This window comes from Rhagoletis zephyria, unplaced genomic scaffold (genome assembly GCF_001687245.7).
Source record: "Rhagoletis zephyria isolate East Lansing unplaced genomic scaffold, Rhagoletis_zephyria_1.1 Rzeph_scaffold_00014, whole genome shotgun sequence".
Classification (NCBI taxonomy): domain Eukaryota; kingdom Metazoa; phylum Arthropoda; class Insecta; order Diptera; family Tephritidae; genus Rhagoletis; species Rhagoletis zephyria.
Window position 1 is genome coordinate 895368 of NW_016157098.1, and position 22888 is coordinate 918255.

A 22888-nucleotide genomic window follows, 5' to 3' on the forward strand; every position below is an offset into this window, starting at 1 on the left:
CTCCTCCGACTTGTGACGTGCGCCTTGATGTTGTCACACAAAGCGGAGGGACCTACAGTTTTACGCCGATTCCGAACGGCGATTGTATTTTAATGAGAAGCTGTTTTTCATGGCAGAAATACACTCGGAGGTTTGCCATTGCCTGCTGAGGGACGATCGCTGTTAAGAAAAAACCTTTTTTCTATATTTTTTTGGGATGCTGCTTTGACCAGGGCTTGAACCCAGGTGTTGATGAGTGAAAGTGCGCACTGCTTACCACTACACCACAGCGGCCGTCATATTATTATGCACGATACCTTAGTAAAAAAGTTTTACGTTACGTTTCCAGATTTTTTTGGTGTATTGATGAGCTTTTGTGCTTTCAACACATGGGTAAAATGTGATTGTGTAAAGGCCGGTCCACATAGAACTTTCGCGTTGGCTTTGGCGTTGGCGTTGGTTTGACAGAACGCAGGTTAAAAGTATGCTTGCTACAATGAACGCTTGGCAGCGAATGCTTGGGCCACTAAATTAACATACTAACGACAGATAAATTAATATTTCATATCAATAGTTGCATTAAAACTGATATTTATTGCCCGCACTTGATTAAAAAGGAAAAATATTTCACAGAATTGTATTTATTTGCAACAGCAGGCGAGCGACGCACGCGAAAAGTTTAGAGTTGGCCATCTTTTTGCTTTGTGTTGGCGTGAGCACTGTCGAATTTTGGCTTTGTGGGCGGCTGCATTTGAATTCATGTATTCATAGTCAGCTGTTGAAGCGACGCCGACGCCAACGCCAACGCAACGCAAAGTTTCTATGTGGACGGGGCTTAAGTGTGATGGAAACTAATGTAGATATAAATGTACATGCATATGTTGCGTAGGTGTGTAGTATGCTTTCAAATACGAGAGCTTACATATATATTTACATAAATATTTATATTTGTGGCTATTGGGCTGCCTTGCCGAATGCGGCGGCATCGAGTATTTGTTGTGCCATTCATTGTGTGTTGCGATCATTTTTGGCAAAAAAATACCGACAACATGCAGACATTTTTTTTTAGAGCGCCGAAGCTTTGCTGTGCTGAGTAGTGAGCCGTGCTTGCAGCTTCAGGCTCTAACAGCAGCTCTGGCTATAAATACCAGTCTTTGGACCATTTTTATACTTAATTCAGTACACACCTTCGCCAAAAACGGTTCATTTAAGCAAACGGTTTGGTAGTCTTTCGGATACGATCACTCCATGAGCTGCGATCGTTACTACTGTATTCGCCAATATCAATCCAATCCAATAGTCAGTTCAACATACTAATCCATAACCTAAATATTTCAATTGCAGACGTATCAATCCAACAAAAAAAAATATAATATAACAATAAAAATTAGATACTAAAAAACTATAATTAGCGAGGCCACTTACCATCATCTCTATTAGTTAAAAAACCCTAAAAATTCAAACGTAATCAAATAGTTGCAAAGCAGATTACTCTACACACGTTCATACCTACATAACTGCATAGTTGAGTAACAAAATGAAAGCATTTCTGGTGATTGTTTTGGCCTGGATCGTATGCGTCGCCGCTCAGGATGATAAGAAAGCCAGTGAAAGTAGCAGTGATAGTGAAATCAAAATTTACAAGCGCCTTATACCGGCCGATGTGTTGCGAGGTAAGAATTAGAAACAAACAAAACAAAAACAAGTAAGAAAGTCTAAGTTCGGGCGGAGCCGAACATTAAATACCCGGCGCAAGTATTAAATATATGTTTTCCTCCTTTCCGAAAGCTACCGCTACATGATAAGCCGGGGTGTATACATTTTAAGTAAATTAGCGTCCTTAAATTTCGAAATATTGAAATTTCAAGCATTTCTGAAATTTACCGTTATATGAAAAGCGGCCTCAATTTTAGTCCGATTTCAACAATTTTCAGCGGTTTGTTTTTATGTGGCAAGCACAATAACCATACCGAGTTTGGTTCAAATTGCTAGAACGGTTAGCGAGATACATATATGTGATCACAAGTGGGCGGTGCTACGCCCATTTTCCAAAATTTTGTCATAAACGTATTTCTTGGTAAAGAATTGTTGCAATCATCAATTTTGAATAAATTAGCTTCAATATTTACTGATTTATCGAAGATTTTGTATTTCTCGAAATTACCGTTATATGGGATGTGGGCGTGGTTATTGTCCGATTTTAAAAAGTTGTGGCCATTTGGTATGTTGTAGCAGGACCAAAAACTGTGCCAAGTTTGGGAGAAATTGGTGCAGCGGTTACCAAGATATACACATGTAACCATAAGTGGGCGTGGCTACGCCCATTTTCCAAAAATTTATAATATTCATGTTTTCCGTCTGAAACTCATTGTAAGTATCAATTTTGAGTGAATTATCTTCAGTAGTTACTAAAATATCGCAGTTTTCGTATTTCTTAAAATTACCGTTATATGGGAGGTAGGCGTGGTTATTATCCGATTTCGCCCATTTTCAATACCATCCGTCCCACGCCCAAAAGAAGTTCACGTACCAAGTTTCGTTAAGATATCTCAATTTTTACTCGAGTTATCGTGTGCACAGACGGACGGACGGACGGACGGACAGACAGTCACCGCTTAATCGATTTCTCTTTTCATTCTGATCATTTATGTATACATTTGTCTATATCTATCTCGATTCGTTTTGCCTGTTACAAACAACCGTTATGTGAACAAAGTTATAATACCCTTGTGCACAAGTGCGCTCGGGTATAAAAAAACAGTCAAATGTAGTTAAACAGTGCCTGATACGTAGAAAACATAAGCAAAGATTATTATGTAAGTCTCGCCGCCAAGTATGCAAAAACGGTATAAAACAGCGCATGACTGTTCAGTGAGCTCAGCTAGCTCCGTTTTCGATTTTCCGCTTTCTTTATGTCGACAAACACTGCGCTCCAGAAAAGGTAATACCACCACTCAAGTGGTCTACATTAGAAGGCGTATGCGGAAGGAGAATGTTTGACAAACGAAATTTAATTTTGATTTTACGATATACATAAATGCCCATGAATGGGCATCAGATATCATTATTATTATTAATCTTAACGGTTAGTCTCCTCCCTTCCATCCAGTCTCAGGCCGTATGGCATAAGGAACTTATTTTTTACAATATTTTACTTAGTTTACCTGTCCTGGTTTCTGTAATCCAGTGTTGCCAAAAAAAAAATTACCAAATTCCTCAAAAACAAAGAAAAATCCTCAAAATCCCAACAAATTACTCAAAATTTTCTTATTACAGATATGAGTATTGTGTGCTGCATACTATTTACAGGTACTTAGTATAAAAATTAATTACATTCTCCAATTCAATTAGTACATTTGTTCTTGCGATTAAAACAAAGTATCACCGTTATTTTTTATGCCTTGGTTTGTATATACTATTGCTGCAACTATATCAGTGCTCAATCTGGTCCTCAAGTCAGTCCTACACATTTCTAAACTACTAAATATACGTTCTACTGAAGCATTAGAAAAGGGCTATATTAGTAATGCAGATATAATCTTTTTTAATTGGGATACTTATATGAACCTGAAGAATATTAGTGGTATTCATCTAAACCGATAACTTTATCAAGCAGATAATCTTATAGATTTACGCACTCTGTTACATGAACGACCCACACTCTCTTTTCGTTTACACATGCGACAATAGTCGTGTTTTCTTTGGTTATAGAGCTCAGTATCACTAACGTTATACTACTAGCACGGGGATAAAGAAATTATAGAAACTACCTAACTAAATTGGAAAAAATTTTATTTACGAGATAATATCTATTTAAATCAATATACATATAACATAAAGGCTATTTATTTGAAGCAAGTTAAAAGAAACAATGGCAGAATGTCTGTTTGTGTATGAATTCATTTGTCTCGGCTACCAAACTTTGCGGCCAAATTATCAGTGAAACAAAACAAACAGACGGGATAATAATTGAACCAGATCTCTATCACGATCATATCGTTGTTGTTGAATTTGCGTGCAAAATTTGTATGCGGATCCCGATTATTGCCCAAGAAAACATAGCTAGAGTTGCGACAGAGTTGCATTGGCTTCAGTTTACCTAGTTTATTCAGTGAAATCGCTGGCTAAATTTATCAGAAATGTGTGAACGAGTTTCCATACAAATTTTGACAGTTCATTTATAAGGTTTACACAATTATAAGTTTATACGGTTTACAATGTATTTATAAGGTTTGATGAATACCCTTATTGTAATTCAAAACTGTTTTCCTATAATTTTCTGGATCTAATGAAAAATCAATATGAATATCGTTATGATTGAACAATGCGTGTTCCCTCCATTCGATAGCGAGATTTTGCAAATTCAAAATAAGTTGAAAGGTGACAGGTAATAAGATCAACGGAAATAAGGTCAATTGACTTTATTTCCCACCCTGGTGCGAAATAAAGTCAATTGACATTATTACCCTTTTAAAAACGAAATAAAATTCATTGACATAATTTCTCTTTCAAACATTAAATTTGCTTAGCTTCGCGGTGGCCCGCATCAGCGCGCCACTCCACGCACGCCGCGCCAGCGCGAACGGCGCGGCCCCCACACATTTCACATTTTTATGTTTGTAAGTTATTGGAAGCAGGAATGCCAACTTGGCTCAAACCGTGCCATTTGTCCCTATTTTACTTCAAATGGCACTTAATTTTTCAATTTGGCACAAAGTGCCCAAATGGCACTTTTGTAAAAAAATAACATTTCAATTCATTTTTGTGAAATCCTTTGCGTGCACTTCTTTTTCTCAACTAAAATTTTCAAATTTATAAAGGCTATTCAACTGGTTTATCTTATTTTATCATTGCACTTTTGTTTTGAAAATGTGGCCTTATTTGATTGCTAAATGTGAATGATTAAAAGGAATGACACCTTTTTTGGCACTTTTATTTTTCTATTTGGCACATTTTGGCCCTTTTTTATCCTCAATATATACTAACCTCAATGTAACTAAGGATAGTTGGCAGCCCTGATTGGAAGATATCTGCTGTGTTTTGGCAACAACTTGTCTGCAGTAAAAAAGCATATAATTTGTGTTTCAAAAGTGTGTGAAAACCAATCAATCAATTACAGTATATTTTGCTTCGCTGCCTTTACGATTAAGTGCACATTTAAGATACCTACCCCAAAATGCGCATCAGCGGCATTATTTTCACCACTTATAAGGAAACTGTTCCGATAGATGCATTCAACATCCCTGCATATTAGCGATACCTGTCCTAAAAATTGTGCAACTATTATCAATTATCAAAGAAATTATTACGTTTAACTGCACTGGCTCTACACGTACCCTAATTTTAAAAGGTTTTATTAATTTTGCTCATCTCGCAGAACAACGAAAACGCCTATCATTTTATGTAGTTATATAGATAATTAGATACCATTCGTAAAAAATTTGCAGTAATTTCTATGTGGGAAGTGCTCCTCCATTATTTGGTTTCATAGGAATTCGGATACCTTCCTCATTGAAGTAGTAAAGAAAATTCGCTTAAGTGCTTTTTTCGGTTAAGCGCACAAGTTTTTCGTGCAAAGAAGGATGGGCAGCTAAGCAAAATATACTGTAACTTATATGATCTCGGTTCGGATATTAAATAATCAATAATTGTTTATACCCGCATTTTGGCACATTGGCTCGTTGAATGTGCCATCTAATAAATAGTTTCGTCGTTCTCCTTAGCTGCTTTTAAATGATGTCGTCACAAATTGCTGGTGGGGACATGAATACAGTGTAAGAAAATTCTTTTTCTATAATTGTTTCCTTATAGAAAGGTTGGTTTCTTTTCCACCTTAGAAATTCCGAATTCGTTCAAAATATGCTAATTTAAAACACAGAATTCTTTCACTGTTCCTCCGAGGTTTTTGGACATGGACTGTTTCTTCAATTAAATAGTGTTCGATTTATTTTTGTGGAAACGAAACATGTTTTGCAAGTTATGGATCATTTCTACACTCTTTCTTCAAATATTTCTCGTATTCCAGCTGTGAGCAGGCGTTTAGTTTTTCGCATCGTGTTTTTACATATTCGTAATTTAAATTTTTTTAATAAAATCAATTGGTGGTAGTTCATGATTGTGTGTGGATTAATATCACAACACTGAGGATTTGGCAATAACCTTTTTCATCTACTAAAAAACAAGACTTACGGCGCAATGTTTATTGTAAGAACAACATTTTTTTCTATGAATCGACATACCTTAAATATTGTTGACGCTATTTCCGTTTGAATGAGGAAATAGCGTCAATGACTTTATTTCCAAATTTTTGTTGACTTTATTTCGCTTTTGGAAAGGCAATAATGTCATTTGACTTTATTTCGCACCAGGGTGGTAAATAAAGTCAATTGACCTTATTTCCGTTGATATTGTTACCTGTCACCAAGTTGAAAATATAACGATGAAATGAAAAATATTATCGATAACATTTTGAATATTTAGCAGCAAATTCAGATGTGCTTAAGAGCGTAAAACACCACACAAGCGGCTTGACAAACCAAGCGAAATATCCCTTTGCTTAAAGCTATTTATGTTGTGTATGGGGATGTTTGAAGGTTTAACAAGCCGTTTGAGGGGAATGTGAACAGAAATCTAAATTTTTGGATTTTCTCGCCGCCATGTTGACGTTTGATATGTTTACGTTGTGTATGATAAAATCGCCCATTAGTAGCGAAATTTTTATCGAATGAGGACAGAAGAGAGAAAAATCGAAGAAAACCAAACCCTTTTACATTATAAACCGGAAGAAAACTAAAATTCTTTGCTTGAACGAGTCATGTTTGCATGGTTTATGGCGAAATGGGAAAAGTAGGTTTGAAGAATGTTTGACAAGCCGCTTCGCTCTTTATAAAACTTCGGAAAGCTTTTTGTTCAAAAATTTGCAGACCGATTTAACAACTCTATTGTGTTAAACATGGTTGCATTTGTTATCTGCAAATATATTGAGAGAAAATTCCTCAAAATAAAAATCCTCAAATATACTCAAGCGCAGCCGAAATTCCTCACGTTTTGAGGAATTATTCACAAAGAGGCAACACTGCTGTAATCAGATATTTGATAAAATTTCTAAATGCGATGTACTTACATATGTAATTTATAATTTTGCGAGCACATAACATGGCGGGTGCACGTTTGCTTCCCCACTACACCGCCCCCTCCCTCGCAAAAATTTGTTTTACTTTTTCTAAGCAAAAATTTTAAAAAGCTTAATAATACCGTCATGGTTTCATTTCCACTACCAGTTGGGACTAAAACCATATCGAAATTATGGTTTGATTTCCAATCGCAAAAGTAAATAAAGCCATTATGGCCTTCTTGTGTATGGTGTTATGGTGTTATCGCACTCAACCGTTGCACATTTGGTCAAATGATTACTTTTTCGATGCCAAATTAATAGCAGCTAAAATATTGTATTATTTTAATGTAAAAGGATGGCAAACGTTAAAGAAAAGTGTGGTCAGCAAATAAAATGTGAAAACGTGGCTTGGGTTTCGAAAAACTAATTTTTCCTCAAATTTTTTTTTATGTTCAAATGATGAGTACAGTGTTTAATAAGTACACCGTCAAAAATTTGGGTTTAATTTTTAAACCGCGCTGGGACTACTGCCTTTTTTAGCCTTTCATAGTCTACTTTTTAAACCAGTCAATAGTTTTAAGCAATTTTTAATATATTCTGGTTTAAATTTTAGTCCAAAAAGTTCGTGTTTTAAAAATCGAACCTAAATGTTTTAATTCTAGTTTTTAGGTTTCATATATAGAAAATTTGGTTTAAAATCTAAACCGAAATAGAAAATGTTTGCACACAGCGAAATGTGGTGTTGATTCAAACTCAACATATGAAAGCACATTTACTTGCGTGGCTATAGCTGAGTGTGCAAAGATATTTGATTCAATTGGTTGCTACCGAGGCTGTCCGGGTTCAATCCACATCAGACCTTTTTGTTTTTTAGTATTTATTTTTTATTCCTAATTATGAAAATGTTTGGCGTTAAAATTTAAACCGACCTGTTTAAATTCTAAACCCAACATATGTGCTCTCTTTTTTTAAAACTTGGAAGGTTTGTATTTGAAACTGAATTTAGTTTGGTCATATATGTAGTCCAAAAAAATTAAAATTAAAACCAAAATTTTTAACACATTGTCCAATTTGCTTGGTTTTGACAAAAGTTATTTTCTTACCATACTAATTAATAATTCATAAATTCATAATTATATTTGGAATGCTAATGCTGCTTTGTGACACATTTACCAAAAACCGCTGGCAACTTCCTGAAAAGAATACGAATGATTTTGAAACAAATTTGTGAAAAAAATGTTCACGGCTCTATTCACCTTGAGCAAAATGTTTTAATATTGCAATCCGTAGATTCTCTCAAGGATTTTCCTTTTTGCGAAGTCTTTACGAATCGGCGCGAGTGTCTTTGAAACATAGTCATGGTAACGCTACAGGAAATGAAATCTAATCCAAATTGAGGCTGCTATTTTTTTGCTATCACGTACTTCCACTTTCACTATTTATCACCATTAAAATGCAAGCAAATTTAAATTTAAATTTAAATTTAAATTGCGGCCTGATACTAAAATTTAGGCTAAGCTATTTTTAGCGAAAGGGAGGACAGAACCGCAACTTTTGGAAGCAGCCAAAAATTCGGATAAAATGTTAGCTTTCGCATTTTAGCATTTTAGCGATAGCGAAGGTTAAAATCCGGCTGGTAGTCAATACAGTTGGCTTTTTGATTTCGAAAGGAATTTCCGAATAGTTTCCCATAATTTTCGTCTTTTTTTGATTAATAATTCCAAAAATTACGCGTTTTTTCTTTAAGAGCATCATGGAAATTTCCTAGCTATAAACAGCACCAAATTTTGATTGCAACATGGTTGAAAACTAAAGAAAGCAGCCCAACTTCAAACAACTCGCCTTTTGTAATAGCATGATACCTAACCCCGAAAAAACAGTGCGTCTTGAAAACGGAGGCTTAAGTAAAACAAAATTAACTCATTACGTCTTAATTATCCATCTTCTTTTCCCTTTTGTTAGCCGAAACTTAACAAAATTTTAAAGGCCTACATAAAATCATAAATGGAAATAAATAAATGAAGAAAATTTTTGAGGTTATGCAAATAAGTTAGTTTTTTTGCAAGCAAATAATAAAAGCCACTTTTTTAATTGGGACATAGGTACTCACTTATATTTATACCAGAGCGCACTTGTACACAAAGGTATATTAACTTTGTTAGAATAACGGTTGTTTGTAAGGCCCTGTCTCCACAGGAAAACACTGATGTCGTGACAGCCATGTCACAAAATATATTTCCAATGGAGACCGCCTATTTCTCAAGGGCTGCAATATATGTCAGCGCTTATTGCTTGACATCTATTGACATCATTTGACAGAAAGCGTGCTGGTTGTAACATCGATGAAATTTTGAGATTAAATCAAAATAAAAATCTGTTCTCTATTGGATTATTTAGGATTACGTTTTAGGGAATTATTCAGCAAGTTTTTTAAAGATTTAAATGCTTTTAAACCAGCGATGAGCAGAGAGAGCTTTTACTCTACATGCGCCTATACAAAATGTTAGAAAGCTTAAAAGCTTACTATAAACGTCAAAGAAAGTACTGTATATTGGAAAATATTCAATTCAATTACGCGCATATTAAAATGACCGCGTTCGTTCTGAAAAAGCATCCGTGCCTGCAGTGGAATTCGAACCCTGACTATCTCTGGATATCAACAAATTGCGGCATGCATCTTTGCGCACTCAGGCATATAAATTTGCTCTCAATTGTTGAATATCCATCAACACCACAATATAATTAAAAAGGATAAAAATATAGTATTTATTGTACCTGAATTCTTTTACTTTTAATAGCACTTAATGCAAAATGTATTTAAATTTATGTTCGATAGCTTGAAACATTTATGTATTTATTTTTGATTTTATTTAATACAAAAAAATTTAACACTAATTATTGGCAAATCTAAGGCTGCTAAATAAAAATGTGTAATATATTAAAGTGTACTCCCAAAGTATTGATTTTGGTCCATAATTGGACTAGTAGTTTTGTGTCTATTTTGAACTAGTTTGAAACTGGTATATTTCTGGCCGAAATCTGACAATTGCCATCTCGTAGGACATCCCCGTGTTAAAAATACCATTTGATTGCATGGAAAAAAGATAGTTGGCTGACTAGTTGGGGATGCGGTTCATACTAGTTGTGAGGTAGTTTACAACTAGTACATTTGACTACAGGGGATAAACATGTGCTATGTATGTATGAATGTCTGCGTTGTCACCGCTCTAAGAGCGGCGCTCTGCATGCATGGTGTGCGTATGTACACTCATATATATATTCAGATGTGAACAGTCAAATACGTGCGCAATAAATTTTGTATGAAAATATTATTTTTAAATTCGAACATTTTTAAACGATAATCAAATATAAAGTATTCATTTTTACTATGCATTATTTCCCTCAGTGTAGGCCATCGGTGTTTGCCTGTTGAGTTCTGCGGTAACAACCAAAACGAATCGAGATAGATATGGATAAATGTATACATAAATGATCAGAATGAAAAGAGAAGTCGATTAAGCCATGTCTGTCTGCCCGTGTGCACGATAGCTGAAATTGAGATATCTCAACGAAATTTGGTATATAGATTGCCCTTTATCCAAGGTAGGTTGGAATTGAAAATGGGCGAAATCGAACTGTAACCACGCCCACTTCCCATATAACGGTATAATCGAAAAATGCAAAAACTGCGATGTTACAGTAAATATTAGATGCAAATTGTTGAAAATTAGTATGTGGAGTAGAATTGTGGTAAAAAATAATATTGTTACGAAATTTTTGGAAAATGGGCGTGACCCCGCCCACTTACGATGAAATGCTGTAACTCAGTAGCCGCTTCACCAATCCTTACCAAACTCGGTACGAGACTTTGGTAGGGTCTATCTAAGAAATATGTTGAAAATCTTTGAAATCGGGCAATAACCACGCCCACCTGCCATATAAAGGTAATTTACAGAAATACGAAAACTGCGACAAATCAGTAACTACTGGAGCTAATTTACTTAAAATCGATGATTGCAATAACCACTTGAAAACTTTGAATATAATAAATTTTTGGATAATGAGCGTGGCGCCGCCAACTTATGACCACAAATGTGTATCTGGGAAACCGATTTATCAATTTCCACCAAACTCGGTGCACTTAATAACCTTGTTATGGAAAAGGAATTTGTTGAAAATTATGCAAATCGGACTAAAATTACACCCGCTTCCCGTATTACGGTAAATTTCAAAAATACGAAAACTCCGATATTTCAATAACTGAGGAGGCTAATTTACTTCAAGTTAATAATTACAACAATCTCCGAACAATAAATAAGACTACTATAGACTTTTAGGAATTAGTCGTAGCACCGCCCACTTTATGACTACAAGATGTATCTCGGTAACTACTTAATCAATTTGTACTTAACTAGGTTCAATTAAATCATTAAGTCTAAGAGTGCGGTTACAAATATTATACCTGGATAGGTATTCTATCGGAATCTGCAATAAAATGTAAATTCTTGCAAAAAATCGATGTTTAACACCTTACTAAATATATCTCAACATAAGTTTTGGAAAACAAATTACAAAAAATTTTTGATTCTCCCAAAATAAACCATCTCGTAATAAAGAAAAATATTTTAAAAATAGTTCTTGAAAAACCCCCATTTTGTTCAACCACGTTTTTTATAGAGAATTAAACAAAGATTACGATGTTATAATTATAAATCCCTAATTTACTGGTCTTCACTATGCAAATCAACTTAAAAAGTTCAACTGTTAATAGCTAAATTAGCTTTAGGACAATCTTGACCATCTTATATATAGAAGTATTAAGTCCGTTTCTTTAGCTTTAAAACGACGTTAAGATGAAGTCTCTACGATAGGCAGAGCCCGAGGTATAACGATTTGAAGGAGTACATGATTAGTCAGAATCACGAAACAATGCAAATTTTGAGAGATCATATCTCCAAAGAAAAAGCGAAAAGAAATTCCTAGAACACGTGTTAAAACTTAAACAGACGGCAGCGTTGATCCGGATCAACTCGTTAATTCGGAATTATCTCGGGAATTAACTGCAGTTAAGATTAAGTCCTAGAGTTAATTCCCAAACTTAACTCGGATCAATCGAATATTCGAGACAACACTGACGAAAACTCAGAGAGCGTAGAATACAGATAAGGTACAAAACTAACATGTGCATATACCTTTTCATGGGCAATGCAGTCACCGTACTAATTCAGATAGGAATCCAATTAAAATTGAATAAGGACTTGTTTGAATTAATACGGTGACAGCTTTACTGACGCCGTCCACGCTAAGTAATTTTGTTTTTTCTTTGTGTTCCACGCTCCCTGAGCAAACAAATCAGCCAACCACTTCGTCCGCGGAATCCGAGTTGTGAGAGCTGGGTACTACAAGCCTGCAGGCCCCAGGTTCGATCCTTGGATTTAGCCATTGCCAAAAAAAAATTGGTTTTTATTGTTACTTTAATTTTTTTTTATTTTTTTTTGTTTTATATTTTTAATTTTACTTTATTTAATTTTCGTTTGTTTTATTTTATTTGATATTTTTTATTATTAGTTAGATTAAATTTTTAGAGTTAAATTTTACTAGAAAAGTCAAAAACAACTAATTAAAAACAACTTTATAAAATATAGAAGTTATAATTGAATGATTAATAAAAAAAATTAAATGAATATTCTACTGGCCGTGGGACTCGAACCAACGACCTAGCGGCTCGTAAATCCGCATTACTGGCATGTGTCAAGGCACAATTTTGACCTTACCAATCACCACCAAAAAGTTTTTTCTACCTGACTTTCACACTGCGTCGCAAAATTATTTACCAGCGGATATTACTGGTTCCAAGAGGAAAAAATCCTACCACACTTGGTAGGAAAAGCCCAACAATGGCAACACTCAGCGTAGGAATATGTATGAATTGCGCAATGCTCTCTCCCGCCCTCTGATTTATAGCAATATAGCAAACATCGCATACTCGCCACGGGCCACATCTCCTAATTTTGTATCTTCATTATTTACATAAATGCTTTGTTGATCGCGACATGAATTTTTTAACGCGGCATCGTGAATTTGTAAGAGTTTGACATAAAACAAGATAAGGTGTCGCTTGAAAACTAAAACTATGTACATATATCTAATCTGGCCACAACCAGTCGCTTTGAAGCTCTGCCATCGCTAAAATGGTTATCTACATAAGAATACGTGTTAAAATAACTCGACAAATGTATCCCGTAGCCCATCGTTTTCAAAGTGCTTCAAGCATAACTCGGCCCGTAGTACAAAATGTCTATCAGGCTAACCTATTAATCGCGGCTTGCGTTTTGGTACGCACGCCGTCGAATTTGTTTTTTTGCGTCACCCCAAATTGGTTCGCGTGCGTTTGCATTTGATTTCATTGAGCAAAACTTCAAATCAAAATGTCACGCAGAACAAAAATTGGAAATTTACTTAGCTTCATACGCACACCGTTCAATTTCGGTTGGTCCCATACAAGTTGTATGTGCATGAGAAATTTTTGACAGTAAATTGGCGACCTGCGTGACTATTAGGTTAGCCTGTATGAGTCTACAAGTGACAAGATCAAATGGAATGCGGTGGCGACTTCAAGCGCTGTTAGTGTGAATGTATTTAGAATGACAACAAGTGGTACTCGTGCTGTTCTCTGGTACGTACATACTTACATTCATGCCTGAATAATGTACTTAGATTTCTGCAAACATTACCGCGTACGCATGCGTGCATACCATGCTTTATTTACATATGTATGTACCTCCATGCCCGATATGGCATACCTCAACCAATTATCTCAGAAAAAGTAATTTATTTCTGCTTATGTAGCAACTAACTTCAAATTGATGTATAATCACCCAGCAGCCTGCTTGAGATAAACCAAAAGCTTACACTTTTGATACCTTCACAAATATATAAGTAATTCAATATTAGTTGAAAAAAACATATTACTTTGGGCAACTTACTATTTCAGCATTTAATACTAATTAATTTGAATTGAAAAGACATCTGCAAAAGAAACATACTGACTTTGAAGTGCTTTAAGCCAAATGTGAAAGCACATTTGCATGTCTGGCTGTAGCTGATCAAGCAGAGATGCAGCAGAGAGACAATAGACAAGACATGAGACAACATGTAAAAATGTTTATGTTATTTTTATATTTTTTTTTTTGTCTTGGAAATATGAAAAAGCGTCTGTGAAGTGCAGAACGAAAGCGTATTCAAACGAAACATATTGACGTTGAAGTGCTTTAAGCCAAATGTGAAAGCACATTTGCATGTCTGGCTGTAGCTGATCAAGCAGAGATGCAGCAGAGAGACAATAGACAAGACAAGAGACAACATGTAAAAATGTTTATGTTATTTTTATATTTTTTTTTTGTTTTGGAAATATGAAAAAGCGTCTGTGAAGTGCAGAACGAAAGCGTATTCAAACGAAACATATTGACGTTGAAGTGCTTTAAGCCAAATGCATTTTAAAGTAGTGCAGGGTCAGACAATTGACTGCTTCCTAGAGCATCCCCATTTTAAAGTAAACAGTTCGTTCCAGGGAAGAAAATCAGATATTCAGTTAGCTGTGGTGGGTAAAAACTGGTTGGAAATCAATATCTAAATTAGTTTCTTTCCTTACTGGGTGCCCATACCTATACACATTATATCAGTACGCGCGAATAAACAGCTTCTAAGTTGATGTTAGGCCGGCCTATGTGGCTAAGTGGTTAGGGATGCCTACCACCACTCCGTGGGAGCTGGGTTCGATCCGTGGTCCGAATAAGGTTAATTAGAAAAAGTTGTTTTCTAACAGCGGTCGCTCCTCGGCAATGGCGAATGTATTCTGCTTTGAAAAAGCTTCTCATACAAACATTTGCGGTTCGAAGCAGCGATGGAAAATCAAAATTTAAAATTGTCCCAAATTTTTCCGAAAAAACTGTGCCTACATGCAGGAAAATGTGCCAATAAAGCAGTTTATAGTCCATGCAATGCAGTTTATAGTCCATGCATGATATGCAGTTGTGGTATAATAAAGTGCAAGTTTAAAGCGGCTAGGAATGTGCGTTGATTTTTAATTTTTTATTTATTTTTATTTTGCATTTTCTTTATACATATTGTAATTGTATGTTCAAAAAATTTGAGTATGCTTTACGTATTAACAAATATTGTCGTTCAATATATTACCCTGAATTACAAAAATACAAAGCATCAGTATATTTTATTACTAAAGTACTTGCAGATTAAATATCCAACCGTCTTTATAGTAAACTTATTCCTAATTTCGGGTTTAATTAAATTTTTAAATGAAAAAATGCGCCCAACGCAAGCTGAAGAATGTGAACAGTGTCCCCTGCGCGATATGAAACACATTTGCAAACATAAACTTATTCAATTAACTTCTCAGGCAACCCCATAGTCAGCTAATGCTGTATATTCCCGATTGATGTCGTCTGCATTTATCATCTCGGCTTCAGAAAATAATTTTATAGGTATAGGTACAATCACAGTATACAGTAATCCAGATAGGCAAAACAAAAATTGTAAATATGCTTATTTGACAATTTATTTGAATGTATTGGTTGATATTTTATCACAGTTGTCGTTTTCTTTAACACAAATGAAATCCAATTTCAATATTTTCTTATAGTGGAAAATATTTTCAAGACACATAAAATAAAACAACGAGAAAAACAAAATTCCTAGCAAATCAGGCTTGCAGCGTAAGCGATTGTAACCGGATGCAGTTCCTACATAAGTCATATCTGGTTCCAAACACAACTTTGAGTGAATAATGGTGGGCTGATTTTGGAAAATGGACCCATAAATTAGGGGGTAAAACAAGTATTACTTAGCTTAAAGGTAGAACTCTCTTATTTAAAAATATACCACTCTTATAGTGGATACCTCCAAAGATTTTATGAAATATGTACCCAAAGTTATATATCGACGCTCGAACTAATGCAGGAAAGGTTGATGCAGATAAGCAAGGCCGTTTTTCAATGGTATAAAATACATATTTATCAAAATATTCAGAATGACGAAATGAATTGGTTCAGTCGTGTCTGTTTGTAAACACGCTAACTCGAACAAAATTTAGATATTTTAACGAAAGTCGGTGCCGAAGTTGCCTTTGGTATAATTTAGGTTAGTATTAAATTTTGGTGAAATCTGTCTATAACCACGACCACCTCCCATGTAGTAATCAACATTATTTTTGTTTTGTTATTTTTTTTTACGAATTTCGCTGTTAAAATTTACATTTCAAATATATCAACAAACATTTGGGGGTACTTTTGCACCAGTCATTGCCTATGGGTTAATGACAAAATGATCCTATACATGCACAATATTTCATGTATTAATTTTCAAATAAGCATATTGTCAATGGCTGGTTTACTGTATACTGTGGGTACAATATTATTCGTATCTCCAGAGTTAACTGCCTTTGGCTCTAAAGCCGAAACGGCTTTAAAAAATTTCATTATAAAGGTTCTCTTACTTGTCAAAATGTAACAGTAAATTGTAAAGCATTTAATTAAAAAAATTTGATTTCAGTCAGGACCGAAAATGGCACAATGCACACTCATTTTCCATCACTGGTTCTGAGGCGGTCCCTCCATTTGTGTTAGAACAGTACACATAAGTACCACAAATTGGCGAATAAGCTCGTCCAAATACTTAAAGCCAATTTCAAATGAATATTTAAACGGCACTTAAGTTTAATTGTGTGTTGTTTAAATGCCATTTAACTTTCGTTGGGTTTCAGATCAAACTTGCCTAAATATGCCAAACAATTGGCAGCACTGCTGTTTGTTTCTTGAAATTGTTGCTGCATTTGCTTGTTGTTTACATTTTGTGCTGAACAGCTGATTGTGTTTTGATGGGATTTGGTGGGATTGATTAAACAAGCTACCAATCATCTTGGTTGTTTGGTACAAACACAGGGTTGCATATCTCATATTTAAATAGCCAATATTAGCCATCTAAGTGTAGATTAAATGTATGATCTGAAAATAATTAGTGGAAGTTAATCAACAATCTCTACTTAAGTGGGCCATCTGTTTATTATTAGTATTTATTATTATTATTGGAAGTATGTAGTTATGTATTATTATTATTATCATTATTGTATTAATTTGCACTACACTGGCCAACCAAATTTTACCTCTTATGTTTAATTTTGCAATAGAACATGCAACTGGGTAGTCACAAAAAAAAAATATTCTGACGAACTGATAACCCTCTTTTGGAAGTCGGTTAAAAATCAATTATAACTATGAAGCATCGGTGCATTTTTGCGCTTTATGTGTGTGTATGCATGGATGTGTGTAAATAAGTTAAAAGCAGCCCGTGGCCTTGGTTTTTAACGGTGTTATGAAAGCCTTCAAGCCTCGCTGACTTTATGTCATTTAGAAAACAAAACATAAAGCATTTTTTTTTTATTTTTGGATACGTACATATATGTATATGTATATATTTATATGTACATATTTACTTGCTTATGCTTTTCAGATATAATTTTTTGGATTTTCGGGTTTAAGCTCATTTGGCAAGTTGATTTCCAATATTTTTAATTTAAATTTTCAATGCTTCTGTAATTTTTTTAACTCGTTTTGCGCTCTTTTCTTTTGGGCTAATAAGTATCCATTTTGTATATACTACATATACACATTTTATATTTGGTTTTTGTGTTAATTAATGACAGACGCTAATTTTTCCGGGTTGCTATGGATATTTTTGCCTTTATTTGTATGCTGTCTGAGTTCGAAACTAAAAAAAAAGTTGTTTAAATAAATAAATTACCTTCTTACTGATGTAAAACATCGATGTATTTTTGCCACTGACATCCCTGTAATGATGTTATATTTTATTTCTGTGCCTATTTTGTTATAGCTCTATATTTTTTTAGCGAGTTAAGGTATTTAGGCTGTTTAAAACTATGAAAATATAAAATCTCTTCTGCACGCGAGGCATACGAAAGATATCAATCCCTCTAAGTTTACCTTAAAATGGTTCCAGGGGTTAGCCACGTAAACGTGTAACCTTCTGTGAGGTGCCACGGCGGGTTCTAATATTTCCAACTCAACTTTATTAACTTGGCCTTGATAAAATACCAGTTCTCAGTACTGTAGCTAAATGCCCCAAGAGAGGTTATAAGAGAGGCACTTATAAAATAAATCTCCATAACAAATTTAAAATACTTCCAGAGATTTTCTATCCTTCCAGAAATATGTATTAAGATAGTTTGTATTAAGTATGGGGGCGACATGACTCTTCTTTTAATAACTCACATTTTTTGCATGAGCAATTAATAAATTTTGTATACCCAACTCCATAACAAGTTCCAGTATTCTTCGTCAAACACTTCCAGGGAAATGTGGCAACAAAAAGTCAATTGGTACGGGAAGTGCCACACCCCTTTTTCTTATAACCCCGATTTTCTCCAATTAGTTTGGAATTGATTTTATATACCCCAGTACCAAGTCCTAGTAGTCTACCATGAACACCTCTAGCGGTATGCAGTATAAACAGTAAATTTGTATGGGAGGTACCACGCCCCTTTTTGAATAACGCAAACTTTTCTCCATAAGTATGGAATGGATTTTTTAGACACATCTCGGTGCCAAGTTCCAGTCCTCTGTAATTAACACCTCCAGAGATATGCAGCATAGAAAAGCCAATATGCATGGGAGTTGCCAAACCACCTTGTCCAATAACTCTCATTTTTCTCCATGAGTAGAGAATAAGTTTCACATACATAAATACATATGTATTTCCATACCAAGCTTGAGTACTTTACCCTAATATTTTAAGAGATATGCAATATGAAACTTTCAGTCAGTATGGGAGATGCTACCCCTCTTTTCCAAAAACGTCCATTTTTTTCTGTGAGTATGAATTTGATTTCACATACATATGACTATACCAAGTATCAGTTCTCTCCCACAAATACTTCCAGAGATATGTATGTAATATGAAAATTCCCATTTGTATGGGAGGGGCCTTGAGTTATCGGACTTACTTTCAGTCTAAGACCATCCTTCCGAAATCCGTAGTAAGTGTACTAAATTTCGCTCTGATCGGAAAACCGGTTAAGGAAGTAGCCTATTTTTCAATCCAGGTCATAAACCATCTTTGAGCAAAATTTCATTTTCCAGCAGGTGGCAATTCTTAAAAAAGTAGCCTATTTTCCAACCTAGGTCATAAGCTATCTGTGTGCAAACCTTCATGCAAATCCGTTTAGTCATTTGCACGTATTAACATAATTAAACTTTTTTAGCAGGTGGCAACTCTTAAAAAAGTAGCCTATTTCCTAATCTAGGTCATAAGCTATCCGTGTGCAAAATTTCATGCAAATCCGTTTATTCGTTTCCGCTTTTAATGTAATTATACTTTTATAACAGGTGGTAACTCTTAAGAAAGGTAGCCTATTTTCCAGTCTAGGTTATAAGCTATCTGTGTGCAAATTTTTATGCAAATCCGTTCAGTCGTTTCCGCATATTAATTTAATTCCACTTTTTTAGCAGATGACAAATCTTAATAAAAGTTGCCTATTTTCCAACCTAGGTCATAGGTGCAAAATGTCATGCAAATCGGTTCAGTTATTTCCGCGTATTAAATTAATTAAAGCTTTTTAACAGGTGCCAACTCTTAAAAAAGAAGCCTATTGTCCAATCTGGGACATAAGCTATCTGTGTACGAAATTCCATGTAAATCCGTTCAGTAGTTTCCGCATGATGGTGTCCCAAACAAGTAGGAATATAAAATCACATAACGCATAACCACCCTAATGTGTGTGTGGTCATGTATTTTGCACTCGCATATGCAGCCTTTGTTGCGTATTACGAAACCGTTTCCACAACGAATTCATAAAACGTTTTTATTTCATAACTCAGGTAAGGCCAAGTTATTCGCTATGCTCACTAACTAAAAAATATGCGATTACATGCCAGTTGTGTCAGAGTGTGAATTTTATATGCCATTTTAATGATGTCTACATTTGTACGAAACGTATGTGATATGAATAGCAAGGTGTAATTCTTTTTGTTTTTTTCACAATTTTCGTACATATTCAAAGCCAGGCTCATTCCAGGCCTTCTGTTAATAGAGCGGTATTTTTTTAGGTGAAATACTGTTACGAGATATAAGAACTTAGTACCAGCTTGGCCGAGCTTTGCTCGAAGTGCATATACTTTTTAAAGTTTTCAAGGTTTTGATATAAAATTCTGAGCATTCGGATAGCTTTAAAAAAATATTTTGGAAATTAAAAAAAACTGGATTCTGATATCTATTAAGTAAATTTTTTACTTTAAAATTTAGATGGCAACTCTATTAAGAATTACGCTGGAATGAATAGTACATATCTCGAGCATACACATATGCACTGTATATACATACATACAAAAAAAATTCTGATTGAAATTAACAAAATAACAATTTTTATTACATAGAAGCGTGGCAACCCTGATCAAAAATATTTGTGGACCAAAGTTCTCAACAATACCTTTCATTCGAAATCCATATTGCAAGGTTTAAGATAAATTGTGTAGAATCGAAAATAAGTGTCAATCTTACACTATTATCCATTATCCTAAAGGATACACTTTGTACATAGGGAAAGCATTGTTTAAGAAACTTCGCTGGGTACCCATGAATAGTAATATTTTACATCTTTTTCTAAACAAAAAATTAAATAAATATGCGATTCAAAATAGATGGCAACCCTATTTAAAATATTTTTGAATTATGTATTTTTAAAATACCATCCATTTGATAAGTATATTAAGATGTTTTAATTAATTTGCAGCTAATTTCGAATATGTAGCAACCTTATACGAGTCTTCTCGGAGATAATAATCATTCAGATAATCTTAAAATGCAAAACATTATCTGTGTAAAAAATGTCATCAAAATACTTAGAGCGGTTTCCCAGAACCCTGTGGATATATATATATATACTACCTTATACCCGCGGGGTTCACCCCGCGCTTTTATACAAATAGGAAAAATAATTTAATGATGTTAGATTTTATTTCTGTGCCCATCTCGTTATAGCTCGTTATTTTTTAAGCGAGTTAAGGTATTTAGGCCGTTTAAAACTATGAAATTATAAAATCTCGTGTGCGCGCTAGGCATACGAAATATATCAATCCCTCTAAGTTTACCTTAAAATGTTTCCAGGTATACGACGCGTGAACGTGTAACCTTCTTGGAGGTGCCACGGCGAGTTCTAATATTTCCAACTCAAATTTAATAACCTGGCCTTCATAAAATACCACTTCTCATTACAGTAAATTTCTACGCCAGGAACAATGTCCCCTTTTCGAATAACGCAAATTCTTATCTTTGAGTATGGAATTAATTTTGTATACACATCTCGGTGCCAAGTTCCAGTCCTCTGCAATAAACACCTCCAGAGATATGCAGCATAGAAAAATCAATTTGCATGGGAGTTGCCACACCACCTTTTCCAATAACTCTCATTTTTCTCCATGAGTATGGTATTAGTTTCACATACATACATGCATACATATGTATTTCCATACCAACCTTGAGTGCTTTACCCTAAACATTTGAAGAGATATGCTATATGAAACATTCAGTTAGTATGGAAGGTGCTACGCCTCTTTTCCAAAAACGTCCATTTTTCTCCGTGAATATGAACATGATTTCACACAGTGTTGGCAAACTGTTAATCTGATTAACGATTAAAAATTAACGATTAAAATGTTAATCGCGTTTGACGATTTAAATTAATTAGTCGTAATCAACTGAACGATTAATGATAACATTTTTTTAATCGTTAATCGCTGGCTGCGATTACGTTTAATTAATTTAAAACATTAATCGTTAATCCAATTAAAAATAAAATCTGATTAATTTGTCTAGTTTGTCCGAGTTTGAAACCAAACACCAGTTATAGTAATTATTTTGTGTTTTACGCTTATGAAAAGCACGTAATATAAAAAAATTATAATTATTGTTATTAGTAATACATAAACTGGGAACTTTTACAAACCTAGTTTGTAAAACGTTTGTTGGTATACATATATCTTAATGAAAATGCACACCAAATTGCTTAGATTGATGAGGAAACCCGACTTAGCCATACCGGATTAACTTGCTTTGTGTGCACAGGGAAATTCCAGCATAACTTAATTAATCACCAAACCTACTTGATCAAATTAAGAGTTAATGATTAAAAATTAATTTTTTAATCGCGGTTACGATTAACTGTTTAGTCGGATTAAAATTAATCATGATTAACTGAAATCAGATTGAATTTAATCGAATTAACTAACTAATTAAAACATCAATCGATTAATGCCAACATTGATTTCACATACATATCACTATACCAAGTTTCAGTTCTCTCCCACAAATACTTCCAGAGATATGTATGTAATATGAAAATTCCAATTTGTATGGGAGGGGCCTTGAGTTATCGGACTTACTTTCAGTCTAAGACCATCCTTCCGAAATCCGTAGTAAGTGTACTAAATTTCGCTCTAATCGGAAAACCGGTTAAGGTAAGCCTATTTAAGTAGCCTATTTTTTAATCCAGGTCATAAACCACCTTTGAGCAAAATTACATTTTCAAGCAGGTGGCAATTCTTAAAAAAGTAGCCTATTTTCCAGTCTAGGTCATAAGCTATCTGTGTGCAAACTTTCTTGCAAATCAGTTCAGTCATTTCCACGTATTAATTTAATTAAACTTTCCTAATACGTGATAACTCTTAAAATAGTAGCCTATTTTCCAACATAGGTCATAAGCTATCTCTG

General features: G+C 34.5%; 1 protein-coding gene across 1 annotated transcript in view; it reads left to right on the forward strand.

Annotated features, from left to right (window-relative positions):
• The first annotated feature begins 1123 nt into the window (after positions 1–1123).
• The window catches only part of LOC108360161 (uncharacterized), an 87583-nt gene continuing 65818 nt past the window's right edge, over positions 1124–22888 (forward strand). The window contains exon 1 of the mRNA XM_017612345.1: positions 1124–1652. Within this exon, the coding sequence (XP_017467834.1) occupies positions 1517–1652 (136 nt within the window). The 5' untranslated portion in view covers positions 1124–1516. The remainder of the gene's footprint in view (positions 1653–22888) is intronic.